The sequence below is a fragment of the Mya arenaria genome, chromosome 8 (genome assembly GCF_026914265.1).
Source record: "Mya arenaria isolate MELC-2E11 chromosome 8, ASM2691426v1".
In the NCBI taxonomy this organism is placed as follows: Eukaryota; Metazoa; Mollusca; class Bivalvia; order Myida; family Myidae; genus Mya; species Mya arenaria.
The window spans coordinates 62,824,979-62,843,968 of record NC_069129.1 but is presented as its reverse complement, the minus strand read 5'-3'; the positions used below and the strand labels follow the sequence as shown (position 1 = coordinate 62,843,968).

General features: G+C 31.9%; 1 protein-coding gene across 1 annotated transcript; it reads right to left on the bottom strand.

The window, feature by feature from the left end:
• Positions 1–6,916: 6,916 nt before the first annotated feature.
• Positions 6,917–18,921, bottom strand: LOC128243121 (uncharacterized). Its single transcript, XM_052960676.1, has 10 exons — positions 18,840–18,921; positions 18,501–18,601; positions 16,041–16,329; positions 15,588–15,905; positions 15,162–15,485; positions 14,581–14,856; positions 14,289–14,381; positions 14,006–14,164; positions 13,696–13,761; positions 6,917–13,480 (listed from the first exon to the last, which is right to left on the bottom strand). The coding sequence occupies exons 1-10, from the start codon at positions 18,865–18,867 to the stop codon at positions 13,248–13,250; spliced, it is 1,887 nt and encodes a 628-aa protein (XP_052816636.1). The 5' UTR covers positions 18,868–18,921; the 3' UTR covers positions 6,917–13,247.
• Between the last annotated feature and the right edge of the window lie 69 nt (positions 18,922–18,990).

The following is an 18,990-nucleotide window of genomic DNA, read 5'->3' as shown; positions in this document are numbered from 1 at the left end:
GCTTTAGAAGCCATTGTCTAATCATCACCAAATTCGGTCGGAAAGTGAAATATTCATTATATCTGGGACAAATACGATAATCAGCCTTATTGATTGAGTAAATCCAGAGAAATCGCCTTTAAATAATGAAAATTACCTAAAATCGGTATTGTCTGATCAATAACTATAAAACCCTCTGTTTAGTCATAAGCAAATCTGATCAAAATGTATATGGGAGTAGTTTCTCGGACAAGATTGATAAGAAACCCATTTCGCTTGAGTCATTCGAGAGTTATCGTCCTTAAATTATAGAAAATTCATAAAAAAATATGTCTTGATCGATCAATAGCTTAATACGATCTTGTTCAATTATTACCCAATTTGTTTAGAATGTGTAAGGGAATAATATCTTGGACACATTAATTAACCCTAGGGACGGTATCGGCGTTACACCTTGGTAACGATTTTACACTTAAGCACCTTTCAGTCATAATAAAAGCAAATCCATCATGTTGCATTGAAACTTAAGATTTGTGTACTATCTAACCTACTTAATATAAGATAACACTAACAAGAAAGATAACTCTTTTTCGCAAAAAATACATATAATGACCCTTTTTATTCGAGCTAGAAATTCTGGTAAAGGTTTTGCAAGAGACCACATCAAAGCCAATATCTCAGCCAATACAGCATCTATTGTCTTATCTTGGAGAAGTGCGTTGAACCATACCTCTGTTTTGGGCATTTTATCAACAACTGCTCTTTTATAATACTTATTTTATTGAGTATTTTCTTCCGCTATGTTCATATCTAACACATACGACTGTTCTGCACTTACTTCGACGGGGGACATGTTTTGTTGAAAGAGGGACATCCACGGATGTGATGCTGCCTTTGAAGAGTAGGGGAATCGCGTATTCAAATGTCGGTTGGTAGGTCTAGCAGACTATATGTTGCTCGGTCTGTCTGTCGATCAATATACCATGTCAAAATTGTCTTGTGACTTAAATGTATTAAGCATGGTTGTACCTTGGAACTTGTAATTTCAGCTGTGGGTGGCCATTTTGGTTCGGTAAAATAACCCCTATTGGTTTAACGCTCATAAAGTCAAAGGTCAAGTTCATGAACAACAGTAGTATTAAATTTCACTTATCATTAGTTTTACGTGGATCACCAATTTAAATGTGTATTTTGTGGAAAGGTTGATGTGTTTCCCCCACAAAAATGATATTATTTAATATGTGTTTTTAAAATTAGATATCATAAAAAATGTTCTTATTTCAGCCTTCCAGAAGTACTGATAGAAGCAACCATGGACACAGAGCCAGTACATGATCAGGACAACATGATCCAGGCCACCGGCATGAATCTGAACAGAGAATGGACGCCACTCGGCGCAGCATGAAATATGGTATGAGGCATCAGATGTATGAAATAATATAATTAACTGAAGTAACTTGTGAAAGAAAGTTGTTATGAAACGATATGTGAAGAGTTCCATGACAAATATTTATGTAAGAAAATGCACAACATGAAAATGAGGTTGTCCTTTTTTGCTAATTTGGAAAATGCTAGTGTGATTTAAAGAATAAAACATGTAGTTTTTTTTTTGGTTTTTGATCCAGCTCATCCTTTCACCAGTGCTTAAAGGTAAGGTATTTGTTTTGCCCATCATATTGGTTTATAGGAAATATTTTTTAAAGGTTTAAATGCAAACATTTTAAATGATATCTCTATATTTTAATTCAATAAAGGGTTGACAGGTACATATTTTAAAACTGATAACCAATTAACTGAACATTGTATCTATTTAAGTTAAAGCGTTCAAGCAAAACACAAACAAACTCTCTTTTGGGAATTATAAAACACTTTTTGCAGAGATATCATTTTGGTGCATAGTGCGCAAATTCGTCGCAATTCCCAGTTCTAAGAATTTTCCGCAATGTAATGTCAGAATGTCCACTTTAAGTTGTACTGTTTGTTAAAAACACCAATTTGTTTGACCAAAATCAGACAAAGTAACCAAGATAGAATTATCAACGCCAACAATATATAACTCTATATTTTCTGTATCTTGCTGTATTTTTACCATGCCTTATAGAATTTCAAAAAAGTGCCATTGAGGTTATCTTTGACAAGGCGGCGTGTCGCAGGTCCAACATAGTAGGCGTGTTTGTGAGTGTGTGTGTGTGCGTGTCCGGGCAATTTTGTCCGGAGAATAACTTGAAAAGACTTTGAAGTATTGACTTTGAACTTCATATACAGAAAGATCAGAGTGCATAGTGATTATTTTCTGTGTTAATGTTCATACATAATATTTGTCTGGAGCATAACTTGAAAAGTCTTTGAGGTTTGGACTACAAAATCAAAATGAAAAAAATAATATCAAACCTCATAAACATATATATCTCATTTAGGGAGAGTGCAGTGCACAAAACCATAACTCTTGGCGCAGTTGTTTTAGTAATTTCTTTAATTGTAATCATTTAACGTTAGGCAAACTTGAAACTGTTCTTAATTCATGGGGGGATATGACAGTCATGTAATGCTTTAATTTTACAGACTTTATGTTGTCCGCTATGAAACTGAAGTCTTATCATCATTAAACTCGGACAAAATATGAATGGGCAGAACATCTTGGCTAAATTTGATAACAAGCCATGTCTCTGCTGTCCGTGCTGTAAATAGAGGAGCTTTTGTTTTGTCATCACCAAACTTAGACGATATATGTATTGGTAAAATATCTCAGTCAAATTTAATAACCAGCCATGTCGCCAAAGTCAAATCGAAGTTTTGGCTCTGGTATTGCTTAGGATACACAAACGTAATGTTATCTGTACTGCAACTCGATGAGCTATTCATTAACCATCTTCAAATTTTGACCATGGAGTCACAGGCATCCTATGTCTGCCATCAACCTTTGCTCATTCTTTCAGATATAATCACCGTATGTTTTATCTACACCTATCAATTCCAGATATGACCACAAGCACAGTATGTCTGCAAACAATAGTGTAGTCTGTCTTTCCAGATGCAACTACTTTTGCCATACTTCTGCAAACAAGAATTTGCTCACCACTTCTACAAAAACTAACAGGCATTCTTTGCCTGCAAACAACACTTTGCTCTGTTTTTCCAGATATAACCCTTTGCCTGCTTTCCATAATCTAAATAAAGCTCGATGTACCATATGTCAGTCAACATCAATGTACTAATCTTTATAAACCAAATGTACCATATATAATATGCCAGCAAACAGCAATTATCTCTTCTATATATAACCACTAATGCCACTATGTCTGTCATTAAGTATTCACTTTCATCTTCAAAATATGATCACAGACACCGTCCTATTCCTGCAAACAATTATAGTCACTAATACTCTTTTTCATCAACAGCATTCTGTTTTCAGATATGACCAGAGACACTATATTTATACCCACAACAACTAACTTTATCTTCCATATAATCATTGTCTCCCTAAGTCTGCCAACGACTTTTCCCTTTTGCCTTTCAGATAAAGCTGTCTACCACAATTTACTTTCTACCTTAAAAACAGTCACCATTTGCTTTCAAATAAAACTGTACTATGTATTTCCTGGTGCTATAACAGTCAGTATATTCCTACTAACAAACTTTATATTAAGCCTTTAACATATTTCCCTTCATCCTTTCAGATATAGCAACATCCATCTACAATATCGATAACAATTTCTGCTGTCCTTTAACTTAAAATCCGATGAGACCATGTGCTTGCCAAACAACAATAATCCCTGTCCTACGAGATACTAACCAATGACAATGTTAGCCAGCAATAAAGAACTCTTTTATTCCAAATATAACTACATGAATTGCATGCTTGCCGTCTAAAATACACTCCTTCAAAATATAACGGAAGACGCCTTGTGTCTGCCAACAACAATTTATTGTATCCTTATTGATAGGACCACTGATGACATGCCAACAATGTTTATAGTTTGCCTTCGAAAATGACTGTTCTTTCAGATAGAACAAAATATATTCTATACATGCCAACAAAAATTTCAGACAATTAACGACTAACTGTTCCTAAAAATTGTAACCACTGACACTGTTTTCAAAATAAAACTAAATTTGTTCTTCAAAATATAACCATTATAGCACCATTCCTTCCAACAGCAATTTTCTCTGTCTTTCTATAATCATGGGTGCCCTATGCCTTCCAACAGCAATTCACTTTGTTCTTCTAAGTATAAACACAGTCACTCAATATCTTTCAACAACCATTGCTCAGTTCATACACAAAATATAAGCATGGTCACCCTAACCTTTCCAGCAACAATTTACTATGTTCTTCTTGTTACAACCAAGGGCACCCTATGCCTTCAATCAACATTGTTTTATATATTCACAGACATGAACAATTTCATAGAGGCAATTATTTAAATTGCAAAAAAATGAAATTTAAAAAGTAACATAAATTGATAGAGAAAAATGATTACACAATAAGCAAAATAGGATGCAAAAGTTAACTTGTATTTGTCTTAAAAAAGTATCTATTAATTTTCAAACGTTGAGCTTTATCCTTATATTTTTCATTAATATCAAAAGACATGTATTTAAAATGACTAGGTTCCATGAGAATCAATTATATTTTCATGTTAAGTGTATTTACTTTGACGTTAATTCAAATTCAATACCAAGCATCGGGTATTGGAAATATACTTACAAGTTCTTCAACAATGTGGCTGTCGTGGTCGTGTCTAATGCTCGTGTCATTCATTCCAAAATAAATACATGTTTATAATCCGAAAACTTATTGTTGAATATGTGGATTAGGTGCGCCTTTTTAATAAAGGTTTATTTTATTTATTTAATATTTTTGTTTTGCTCATTAGTTTGCTTTTTTCAATTAAATAAGTGCTTATTTGGAAAGATTCGTATGTTTTTCATTGTCCTGTTATCTATTGATAAAACATATTACATATTACATATATTTTTACAGCATATCTATTTTGTCAATATTATAAGCAGTTTTTGCAAAACTATCTTTGGTATTTCGTGTATACGTTTTCAATAAATGTCCACATAAGTATTCAAGCCTTGGGAAAATTCGGTCACTGGCAATACTATGAGCAGGTATTTTCGTCTTTATTCAGTATATTGAGGGCACACTAGAAGAAAGTAATAACCACTCTTTTTCTGTCCGAGACTGCAGTTTCCTGTTTCATGACTTAGTGAGTGTGCACTCATTATGCAGATTTGTTTGTGTCATTTACTTAAGCAATTCGATTCCAGTTTTTGAGTCGTTTATTTTGGCATACCAAGTTTAAAAATATTCGTTGAGTAATAAGTTCTACTAGACCAATTGGACGAATGAGCTATTTTGTGTATGATGCTATCTTGAATATCGTTGATTTCAAGATGTAAAATGTCGTGTTTTTTTAAAGAATTTAAGAGAAAATTTTCAAAAAGGTTTATACAGTTACATCCAATTCCCATGAAATCTACTTTCAGCATAAAATATTGAGATGCAAATGTCGTTGTTTGTGTTGCTTTTCGATTTAACATGTGACGTATTTCATATACTTACTTGTAATGCTATTATAAAATGCTGCTTTTATTTGATATTTTACTTATTTTTTAATGGTTTGACAATCTATCCGTTATAGTTCAAGCAATTTTCGTGATTTAACTTGTCGTTAGAATATTTATATTCTATGCTACGTTTAGATATCAGGAAAGGCTTATTTTTGACAGGGGATACATCTTTTGAGATCATTCCTATGATATAAGTAATTGATTATGATATTCCTGAATGTTTATTTAGTAAATGCAAATACTTGATGATTATAGTTTAAGTACCTTAATTAAAAGCATACTCATTGAAGAGACCATTTGTGTGTAGTTTACTTGCTTTAACTAAGCTGGCACGTTTTGTGCAATACAAGTGGTGGTATACCAACCACGTGTTTGTTCTTTGCAGGTTGGGGAATGGCAACCATGTATTGTGTTCTGCAACTAGTGGAATACCACATTTTGTGCTCTGCAAGTGCTCGAACACCACACCTTGTGCTCAGTTGAGTTATTCCGAACAAAGTCTGAATTTTATAAATACCCTTTTTGTATACTATCGACTGGTATATCATTTACAATACAGCAGCGAACTCACTTCATTTTATATATGTTTATATATAACATATGGGGTATTTATTTCTAAATCACTGCTATTTTACTTCATTCACATAACTTTTACAACTGTTTTATTTAAACATATACATTTATTACTGGCTTAGCGATGAAGATCTCTACTACAGCATCATTTGAAGCAGTGTGATTGTGCAAGTCAATGTTCAGGTTGTTGGTCGCAATGATTTTCCTTTTTATAGCTTCATGTGTAATTGATTCCGGAAGCCAAGAAACCTACACATCACTTTTTCGATAAGTATCGTATTCAGATATATTCAATAGATACTCAACAACTCAGCAGACGAAACTGAATTTTTGTCATGTTTAACAGTTTTTTCTCTCTTTGTTTTCTCGATAAATGCTGCTTATAAAAAACCTAATTCCTAACTTGTGTTGCGCTTTCTGTATATCAGAATAGATGAATAGGTTATGATATCGGCGAATTCTATTAGGTAATAATTGTTTACTCGCAAGTAAATGTGTAAATAAAAAGTATTTCCGTTTCACAAATGGCGTTTGTAAATGTATCTTTTGTTAACGTAAGAAAAGCTTAAATCTAATGAAGTTCTAACGTGAACATACGCATATGTAGTTATTCCAAAGGTATATTGAAAAAGTATATGAGCTAGTATGTTTGTCAATCCTTTCCTATAACATTGTTTTGATGATTAATATTTTACTCTTTTAAGGATATATAACATGGATTAAGCACTTGAATAAAAACATTGCTGTAAACCATATATAAATAATAACAATTAGCACATTTTTGTATTGATATTTATTATGTAAAAACAGTCGGGTGTCTTGGCCATTATTATGCAACGTACGTGTTTGAAAAAATGATGGAGACAAAAGAGTAAATCATTTACTGAGTATGTTTTGTTCTACAAGCTTTAAAAAGTTCATATGTAGTAAAATACACCCTTTTACTCAGTCACTTATATTCAAATAGCTTAATAACACATGTATTTATCAGATATTTAGGCATTGCATGTATATTGCCTATACATATTGAACATAATTATTACTTAAAAACAACAACAAACAATATTGATTTGTGTGCAAAATAATGGTTAAATGAAAATGGATGCATACAATCGTAAAAACTTTATAAAAAGGAATAAAATCAATAGACGTTATAAGCGACACCTATAGTAATACTAATTATGCAACATACATAGTTTCCATTACATAATATATGCAGCAAGCAAAATTCATCATTATTAACGTATGAATACAAAGCTTAAAATAGTTGCAAGTACATAATAATGACACCGTGTAACGTAAAATATACTACAGTTGCTAAAATGAATGTATGGATATAATTATTACATCATTAAAATATGCTAAACGATGGTAAATAATCAAAACATATGCAAAGAAATTCAATTTCGTCAAATCTATCAAGCAAAAGCGGAAGTAGAGGGCCGAGAAGACAGCGACCAATCCTTACAAGGTAAACAAAGTCATTTTCAAATTTATTAGAACATAGTTCATACGTTCAACTTATATATGGAAATATGCGTGTACTTTTCACAACATATATATTCTAAAAATAGATGTTTTGCACCAGAGATTTGTTATATTCATTACCTTTTGAAATGAATAAGTTTATTCCGTGTTTTCTCCATAGGTGAAGAGAATAACAACTATACAAATATATACACTACAAAGTATGTACACAGAAAAAAAAACATTGCGGACGCCAATAATACATAAGGTTAATTACAATATACAAAAACAATACGTTGAATCTCACATTTTAACCGTAACAGACGCTAATCGTCAGTTTGTTTGGTGAGTATATTAATGTGTCCTGGTTGCAATGGCACATATTTGTAACTTATGTTTTTTGCATAATTTGACTCAGCGGCAGATGGTGAATCATCTCATTGTCTCAATAAGTTGATGATTCGGTTTTGATAATATAAAACGGTGTGTTTATTAAATTATAAAAAGTGTTTTTTCCTATGTGAAATATGAGGTTTAGCGTAAACATTGGTTACTTTGAAAATTATAAAAAAAGGAATTAAAATCGAGGTTTCATGCCTGCATCTGATCGGAGTGTGTTTTCCTATATTGAAGATCGGTTTATACTTGAACACTGAAAACTAGATTTCGAGTTTTTTAGATGTAAAATACATATAAAGTGTTACACATCCTTCAAAATAAGAATGAATTACAAAACTGTATGTATGTAACCGATACAACTATTGTGGAGTTTTCATAAATAAGCTGATTTTGTACCCTATCTGAAATTTTAAACTTTCATGAAGGGTAGAGCCCCGATCTATACAATGAAATAAGTATTTAGTTTTGGTTTTATTTCCATTAAATCAATGTTTAATAAATAAAAGGAATGTGAAAAACAGTCGTCCATATTCATATTTTCAAAAAATAATAGTGTGTAAAGAACCAGGTATACGAACATAAAATTTGACACGAATGCTTAGTAAAGTTTGCATCACGAAACAGTTCAGTACTTGTACGTTTTGCATAATTTTGGGAACATAAGTTGTATATAAATCTTTATGATAAATGTGATGATTTTAATTTCAAAAAATTAATTATCCTTTTTATAGATGGAGATGTTCCTAGTTTACCATCATAAGCTGTTGCTATTGCACAGTTGATAAGATTCCTTAGTATATGTAAACAATTTGAGCTCTTGCAGTAAACTTATGACGGAAAAACCTCTGAAAGAGGGTTTCAAATATTATAAGTTAAGGAAAGCTTTCTCAAAATTTGTGATGGTCATTATAATATTATATCTATACTTTGAATTGCTTATTCTGATTTTTAAGGTGATTTTTTTTTAAATCGTAGAATTTAAGTTGAGTTCCTAATAAAAACTATAAAGTTGAATATGACATACTTGGAAAATTACGCTTTTTGTAGTTTTTTGTTTTAAGTTAAAGAAAATGCAGTTCGTGTTTTAAACACGTTTTTTTTCATTCGTTGGCTTGCCCAGAATGTTTCTGCGTGTGTCGTCACTTTTTTCATACTAATGCTAAGGGTAATCATTTGGAAGAAGAATTAAGCAAACATATAATGTATTTTCAATTATGTCTTCTTTGGTTGTTCCTAGATTTAGTATAATGATGTTTTTCATTAGAAAACTCTATGATCACACAGTTTTAAACCGTTTAATTGCTAAGACAGACTATGTGATATTATATTGTTTCAAACAATAACTGTATCGTATATTCGTAAAAAAAATTGCATTCGTTACTCTGAATTGTATTTTTTCGTCTGCAGATACAGTCGGAATTCCTAATCATAGAAGTACTAGGGGTTTACCTTACTAGTTTATTATTGTTTGTTTATTATTAAGTTTCCTAAAGTTAATGCATTCTCTGATAATATTTACCATTTACGTTTTTACTTTATTCGGGATTGTTGGGATAAGAGTGATGTTGTGCTCACAAACTAGTTTACCGCCCCCAGTAAATCTACATTTACTGACCGTTCCAAGGCGGTTCCTAACTATTCTTGATTAACACCCCTAGCTTTTTATATATTATATATGTAGTGTGTTGTTTGTGGATTTTGTGATGTTGTTTCATGTTTCTGGTTTGTGATAGTTTGTTTTTGTGTTCTATGTCTTCGGCGTTGACCCTGAATCATATAACGGGGTTTATATTTTTACTTTCGACTAATGTTCTTGTTTCTGTAGTTTTTCATACAAATATTTGAATTTACCCCTAAAAGCTTTTTGCAGAAATTTAAATGAACTCTTTCTAGAAGCAAAGGATTATTTAGACTCCAAGTTATAGAATCTTAAGTTTTCCATAACCTTCCTCCTTTTTTTAAAAATCATTATTTTAGTCTTCGTAGAGTTTACACTTAGTTTCCATCTATCACAATGTTTTTCAAGTAATAATAAACCTTTAGTTAATTCATCCTCAGATTCAGTCATAATCATAATATTATCAGCAAAAGAGAACAATGTTAACATACCAAGTATATTGAAAATAAAAATTGAGATAAACTTTCTCCTTGTCGTACACCTAAGTAACAACAAAAATATTCTTGAGTTGTTGTTTCATTAAGCTTAATATTGGACTTAACATTGGAATACATAGATTTTATAACATTAGACATATTTCCTCTAATTCCTTATTTTATTAGTTTATACCAGATTATGTCTCTCACCAAAAAGTCAAAAGCCTAAGTAAACATCACTGCATACAATCTCTTATAATTATTTAATAAATGATGTATGAGACCATGAAGTACAAAAATAGTATCAAACGTGCCCATATTCTGCCTAAACCCTGCCCGAGCCTCGATATATACATGCTATTTTTAAGTCTAATAAATTATCTATAGTTAATTACGTTTGTGAACAATTTACCAAACGTACTAAGCAATGCAATACACACATAATAATTATAAGTATTATCTTTGTCACCTTTTTATGGAACAATACAACCTTCAGGCCATGTTTCAGAAAAACATCCAAGTATAAAAGCTTATACAAATAGAGTACATACAACACTTCTATCACTATTTATACAACACTTGAAACACTCATTTAACAAATAATAACTCATTTAACAAATAATCACACCTGCTTTGCAACTATTCAGCTGCTTACAAGCTTGACTAAAATCATTATGTGTGAATAATTCATTTAATTCAACAAACATACTATTCAACTCTCCGAGTAGTAACTATCATGAAAATACAAAACATCATCATCAGGCTTGAAAAAATATATAAGTTTTCGATCATTGACTATAGGGTTAATACACCCTTTTGAGGATGTTACTATCTGCAAAGGCCCGCAAAATGGTTTACAGCCCGAGGGTTTTAAACTATTTTAAGGACGTTTGCAGATAGTTACGACCGAAAAAAGGTGTATTATCGCTATAATTGCATAAAATACACACCATGAGTAACTTCTGTGCTACAAACAGCTGTTAAAGGTCACGAAAATGCAAAAACAGTTAGTTCAAAATAATCTCCATAGCAGGTACTTATGTGACGTCACGATCGATGTGAAAAGTTTTACATTAGGCTCGATAAGGGCTGCGACATAACTTGACAATTGCATTTTTGTTTCGACGCCATTTTTTCAGTGTTCAGCCGATTGGAAAGTTTTGTTGTTTTTTTAGAATTTTAATGGATTATTTGGACTATTTACACACAATACCGATCGGGTAATCGATTGAGTACCGATATATATTCCTATTTTAACATTTATATGTTTTGTCAATTAATTTAAACTGGAACATTGTTAAAATGTTCTGGATGAAATGTACAGATTCTTCAGCATCATAGAATTTTTCATTTTTTTAAAAGTTTATATTAATTGCTTAAGACGTAATTGAATCATGTCCATATAAGTCGTCTGTTCTGAATAAAATCGATTGCTATAACCACATTTGGAAGGAGTTAAACGTTTAAGACTTAATTTAGTGCTTTTAAGCAAACAAATAATTAAAACAACTGCAGAAAGTAATATCTAGTAAACACACACCTCATCTTGTCAGGAAAAGACAACTCAAAAGAAAATATGTAAGTTGAATGTGGTTTATTTCAATTCGTTAATATTTGTATACAGCTATATATGCTGAAATATGTGTTTGTGCAAAAGTTTGCCTCGTTTGCAACTTTCAGTAAGAAATCCAGGTCGCTTAGCGTCCAATGTTATGATGCGGGCCCTGATAGCGCTAATGTAAAACAAAAAGCCGGTCATTAACGGCACGTTAATTTACTGAATAATGCAAGTTTTCTACCGATAACGCCCGGGTTTTTGCGTTTAAACATACCACGATAACGGACCGAAAGCACACATTTTATACAATAATTTGATAAAATCTTTATTTGATAACTTTAGTTTGTCATTTTTTACAACAGAACCTTTTAAGATATTCCGATAAAGTTTAGCATTGAATCATCTAGCATTCTCTAACCTTTCTGTTTATTGTCTTTCATAAATACATTTATTTTTTTCTATCAGTTTCTTTATACGAGTTTCTAGATTCTACTATATTTTATATAATAATATGACATGGGTAAATCCTATATACATCTAAATTCTTATAATAACAATGCTTTGAATATCTGCATTCATCATCAAAACACACAGCATCACATTTTCCATACTTTCAGGAATATTATCAACATAAGACTTTCTAACAGCGGTGAACACATATCTTCAACAATATTACAAAACAGATTAAGTTTTTCATCCATGTCATCATTCTTTTACTGTTCGATATTAATAGAAAGCATATTTTTATCACTATCATTATACAAAGCATTAATATAATATTTTTTCTCATTAGTCCACTAATTAATTTAAAGGTTAATAACTAATCTCATCATCCCTATCCTTATTACAAGTATTGAATGCTGTCCCTTTCCCATCTAGATTAAATATATTTAAACATATTGAACTGAAACTTACAATGCAGAGATCAGACAAGACATTTGGGTCTTATACCTGAAAGATGTGTACGTATGAAAAAATATAACATTACTGAAAACAAGATCAATAGTACTGCCCAGTGAATTAACAAATGCATATTTTCCTACTTCAGAATCTAATCCTACCCTTCGATTCAAAATTCGGAAACCAGAAATCTTACAAAAATCTAACAATATATTCCAAATTTCATTCACAGTCTTGTCTAAATTGCTTCTTGATAAATATTTATCTTGTTCATACTTATCCGGTAAAAGACCTTCTAAACAAAAATGAATATTGTCTTTACAACAAAATCTGGCTGTTCACCTTCTCTGTTGTTAAAATCACCAAAAACTCACATGTACTGTCATACTCATTAGTGAAAGTCAACATACCATCTAATATTACTTAAAAATACAATTTTCAATTAAATATTCTCTACAGCTACCTTGTGAAACATTGTAAGTAAGGCACAACAGAACATCATGATTATGTTTATATAATTTCCCATTTAATTGTATCTACAATCACTTGCATGCTTTGAAAGTTGAAAATATTGTTTTAATCTATTATGAATGTAAATCATAACAGTAGTATGTTTATTTCGGGCTAAAATGCTTTTGCAACAATAACAAACCATATAATGGAGAAAAATAGTCATTCTTGTTGCAGATAGCTGTTTTTACAAAAATGCCACTGGGGAGGATGATGGTGTTATTTCCTCATACATTGCGTCTCCATGCAACGTCTGTATATCTGGCAGAGGGGATCGTGGCGGTGTGATATCTTCGTACACTGAATCTCCTGGCGAGTGCACTAAGTCAGAACGGCGTGGAGAGTTGAAAACGTGTAAGGGAACAGATGAAGCTGGGCTAATTGGTCCTTTGTCAAAACCATGTAGTTGATGTACTATGTCTACAAATCAAAAGTAAGTATTACAATAATAGCTGAAACAATATGTTATCATTTGGGCTTAATTGTGTGAAGTGCTCTTTTAAGTTTGGTTTTATATTGCATTTTAAATGTTAAGTTTCAATCAATCGATGCAGCCGCAAAATGTTAAGTGAAGTGCATTGTGTAATAATTATTGAATGTTATCCCTGACCGATAGTGGCAGCTATGAAATATACCTGACAAAGGGAGTTCTTCATTTCCAATACCATGCACGAAGCGGCTAATATCATCGTCATCACTTCCTATCGAGAAAATTAAAACGTAATTGCTGTTCATGTGCCTTTTGTCTCTTGAACAAATGTAATTAGAATATGTTGCCATTGACGCTAACGACACTAAGGGTATGGCAATATCTTGATCTTTTTCTTCGAAAACCCAACAATCTAATAATCATACAAATCTTTAAATAACGTTGTTTTCAAAAGCATATACAATGTATTTCTGAAAACATCATTACGAATTTCCAGAGGAGATATGTTTTTGTACCGTAATCCAAGTCAGAGGGGCTTGTAAAAGCAACCATGGTATTAGATTTGACCTCAATCTCGGCTCCGTGATGTGTTTTGTCGCTTTCCTTTTCAACACGAGTTCCATGGTAAAGTCCATGGTGTAAATAGAGCTGCACATCAGATTCTTTTATTTGAACTGAAAATCAGGTTGAATTACACTTTAAAGCTTTCAACAGTATTATTATACAATTGCAGACACTTAACATGAATGAACATTACGAATGTTTTTGACTTAAAATGGCTATTTTTATTTTCTTTACCCTGTGTAACGCGTAGATCCAACTCCCCTTCAATCACAGTCGACGAGCCACCATGTTCCCTTGAATACAGGTATGGACACTCCTTGTATTTAGCTGTAAAAGCAGGCAAACAATTTAAACGTCTTCCAACTAATTTCAGTTATATAGAGTTTCAGAATTAAAATAACTATTAAATACATTATAATGCAATAATTAAATAACTAAATTAAAGAGGTTTAAAGTAAAACTGAAAACAAACTGGGAGACAGTGCTGCGTTAAACCAAAGCAAATAAAAAGTCATGAATTACGCACCTGCCTTCTGCTCGATAGCCTTTGCTAATGCAGAATGTCCTGACATGTTCAATATGTCTATGAAGGTAAGTATTGCTATGTCATTATCCTTGTCCAAAAGACAGCGAATAAGATTTGATGCACGTTCGCGTCTCTCGTCCGATTTGCAAATTTCGTCAAATACTTTTGCTCTTATCAATTTTGTATCTACTATATAGCTTCGTAGGGACCTCGGTTCGAAGGCATCTTTTAGTTCTTTGTACATTGCTATAACAGCTTCTCGAGCATCTTTTGGGTCTGTAAAATGGCATGCATTGTATAGTTTAGAGTGTTCTTTTTCTCACGATATTTTTTCATTATTTCTGTTTTTCATGTTATAATCTTAACACCCGTCGTGACTAGATAATTTTTCAGCAATCGGTGTAATTTTTTATTTTATTTTTTACATTTTTTCTGGGCTAGTTTCGAATGGCTTAGCTATTCATATAAACCTGATATTTGACACTGTACTTACACACCGACTTATTGTTCAATTTACCCAGTAAAAATGTTTGACTGCTTCATATTATGACATGCAGAAAAACACGTGAAATATTATTTACCTATTTTTGTTCTTAATTCTGGTGTTATGATATCCAGAATGTAATCAAGTTTCAGTTTTCGCATTTCCGCAATAAAGTTTGGAACGATATCAACATTTTTTGATGTAAAAATGTACTGAAGAAATTTCCTGCATCGCTCCTTCCTTCGTTCAGGTGAAACTACTGATCCAATAATTGTTTCAGAATCCCCTGTTTTTCGAAGAAAATCAAGAAAGTGCCGGGGTTCTAATTCCTCTTCTAAGAGGCTGCAATGTTTTCTCAGGTCGTTTCTCAATTTTTTTCTCCTTGCGGACCGTTTGACTCTGCGTTTTGGTTTTGCAATATCTACAAAGTATTATAAGTACTAGTATAGAAAAATGTATAACAAATAGATATATAAGGTACGTAGAAACTATTATCTTACGACTAACATTATTGGTATCAAACCTGTGACATCCTCGTTCGTCTTGCTTGTTATTTCTTTGAACAACTCCGTCTGCTCTGTCTGGTGAAACAATTTCTCAAGAAAGCATAGCAAGATGTCGTTCCCCTCGAGAATTTTTCGAAGCAGCAGTCCTGTTCTGGTTTCATTTACACTCAATTCCCTGTCCTTGTGTAAGGACAAAAATGTATTGCGTTCGGCATCAGTTAGTCCCCGAAGGTTAGAGAACGATTTGATAATTTCGGGTACACATGTCATCTTCTCTTCAATAGCAGTGAAGTGCTTTACGATCATTCCTTTTGTTATTTTACACGAGCAATCCCCTGAAATTATGCGAAGGAAACTAAAAGTTGGATACTTTTTATAATTAAGTTGTGTTTTAATAAAACAATATTCTGTATTTACCCTTTCTTTAATAACAATTGACCATTATTGATACAAATTTGTTCTTGACATACGTTTGTAATCCAGTGCTGCATTTTCTTTCTTTTCAGCTGCTTCTTCCTTCTTCGCTTCTTCTGGCCATTTAATTGTGATTTTAAATTGGACAACATTTTCCTTTTTCTTCTTTAGTTTTTCAAGATGTTTTTGTTTCAATAACTTTTGGAGCCATTTTTCTAAAAGCTCCGGTGACGTTTTGCACGATTGGAGAAAGTCAATTTGTGCCTGTCGTGACAAACCTTGAAGTTCTATTTGAATGCAGTGAAAGTTAATTCCAGTTACTTTAAATCCGCCTTCTTGTAAAGCCTGAAAATAAGACATGTATAGTTTATTTATGAACGGCGATGACTGCCTTGCGTCATAATACATTAGTACAAATACTTACTATAACGAATTCAATTAGGTCAACGATACAAGCTTAATTAGTAAAAGAAAACTTAAAAACAGTAGTAATGAAGTAAAATTACAATGATTAATTAACATATTACTTAGATATGTTTGATCTGCAATATGTGTTAAGTGACAGACGTATGAAAAAAGAAGTACTGAACAATTTAAAACCGTGTCTGGATACGCTTGTCCTGTTTATAATCACAACATTAAAAGATTATTAATGTTTCCAAAAGATTTAAAGGCCTTCTACAGCGCAAACGTTAATGTTTCATTTAGTTTTGAGGAACAATCTCTTCGGGAGTAAAACATACATTCTGTTTAACATGTTTTAGGGTAATAAAGAGTTGATCAAATTTTACGAAATAAGATTTTATCAGAGTTTCATCAAAGATCATTTGCGTTTTCTTTTGAAAAGTTTGTCAACAATATAACTATGTTTTGTGTCAAAATGTCTCCAGAATACCTAATCAACAAAGTTTTTGTTTTGTTTTCTTGATGATAAGTTTTCAATTGAGAAAGATATTCAATAAAATAATAATAAACAAAAACATTTTCATTTTGTACCAAGCCATTTCCGGGGGAAATGCACCTGCTTGTTTTTGGAAATCTGATAACATCTTCCTTCGTAAAATTTGCTAATTACACTTGTTGCAGCGGATATATATATGTTTATATGTTATGCTTGCTAATTGCTGAACTTAATCCAAAATGAGTATTTTTTAAACATTTTTTTATTTACGCACATCAAACGTCTTTATCACTATGGACGACCCTTAAAGTCATTTAAAACGAACTATTTTTTATTTTTATGTCATTTCTCTACTTTATGATAGTTCAAATAGTTTTTTTAACATAATGCGCTTTGTCTGCGTTGTGTATAATATAGTTGTATAGATGCTGTTTCTTGTTGTTGTTACTTTTCTTTCTTCATTTCATATTTGACACTACTTATCATAAAAAGTTAAGATATTAATTAGTTCAATGTATGTTAACTTGACACTTCTGTTGTTTATATAATTTTAGGAATAAAACAAACAAAGATCAGATTCTATAAAACGATATGTTATAAATGACATTTCAAACTTAAACTTGCAATTTCACTTAAAATAACACATAATTAAACAGACATACCTAGTCGTCATCTAGACAGACCAAGACATTTCATAGAACTTTTAGTAATAAAAACGTAATTCGATTTCAGCTGGAATACCTCATATTCACTGAATTATAGAGATTTAACGTGAAATGTAAAAAATACTTTTGATGGCTATTACGGGCATTTTCAGCCAGACAAGAGAGTTTACTTAGTATAAGTGAAAAAATATTTTTATTGGTACACCACAAAGGGCAGGACGGCCGTTTAAGGATGACGTACGCAAATGCTTATTGTAAACAATTCTGTAGCTCAGGAGAGAAAGTGTACAAAATATTTGTCACACATTCACGCTGTTGATAAATGTTAGTATTAAGTAAGGACTTGTCTACATACATATAATATATATGATGTAATTTTGCATTTATTTTTGTCGCATTGCCCAACTTCGGGAAAACGAAATTAGTGGAAATCTATATTGTCCGACTGAAAAATGCCCAAAATACTCCTGTGTATAGATGACGTTTAACCGCGTGGCATGCACATCGTGTGAATAGCACTTCTTTCATGACGTTTATCAACAGTTTTCAGCAATCAGGTAGTAGAATATCTACCGAAATGGATTGGAAAACACCCTTGTCTATAAATTACATTGCTGATGTGAAGGAAATCGTGGAAGAATATGGGGATTAATGGTTTAATATAGTGCTTTTATCGTTTCAAAAAGGAGTGAATATACTTTTCACGAAAACGGCTTGTGGAAATAAAAAAAAAAGTTTTTGTGTACATGGCAAGAAATACAAGAAAGATATTTCAAATGGTTTGTACCTTTTTACAATATAACAAAAATATGTGAAGAACCTCGTTTTTTAAATAACTATCATGAAAAAGTATATGCATTCAAACTGCGTTGATATTCGTACATATTATATTCGGTAAAAAAGGTTGATTTCTTTTGTGACTGTTGAAAACGAAAGTAAAAACGAAATACCTGGTCGCTTAAACTTTCGTTTGAGCTGTCATCGACAATTTCTTGCTCTATTTGCACAGCATCAGCTCCTTTAAACTTTAACGTTATGGAGGAAGAACAAACTGAAGCAAAAATGAGAAGATGGTGAAAACCTTTGTAACAGATTGCAAAAGATCGAAAAGTCATGCAGCATATCAAATGCAGAAATTATCCTAGCATGAAACTTGAACTTAATGAATTAAGACTGTTGTATTTTCCCTTGCCTACACTTGAGTTGATGCTAGACTAGTGTTTTAATTTTAATTAAATGTAATTTGTTTTAATCAATAATCATGTGTGCAGAAAACTAGAAACAGACACCTTGGTTTTCATTATGGCTTGTCGTCATGTTTGGTCTGATTGTCACCTTGACCGCCTTACTTTGATTCACTGAAACAAATTGAACATATAAAATTGAGCAATATGGTTTTAACTATTGACATCTGGGTATGATGGGCAAGTAAAAAGTTCA

What these genes read in the sequence shown, in the direction of transcription:
- LOC128243121 (XM_052960676.1), bottom strand. Translation starts at nt 18,867, where the DNA reads ATGACGACAAGCCATAATGAAAACCAAG. An exon ending in GACGAACGAGGATGTCACAG is followed by an intron (nt 15,486 to 15,587) that starts GTTTGATACCAA and finishes AATACTTTGTAG; the next exon opens with ATATTGCAAAACCAAAACGC. An exon ending in GGCTATCGAGCAGAAGGCAG is followed by an intron (nt 14,382 to 14,580) that starts GTGCGTAATTCA and finishes CTGCTTTTACAG; the next exon opens with CTAAATACAAGGAGTGTCCA.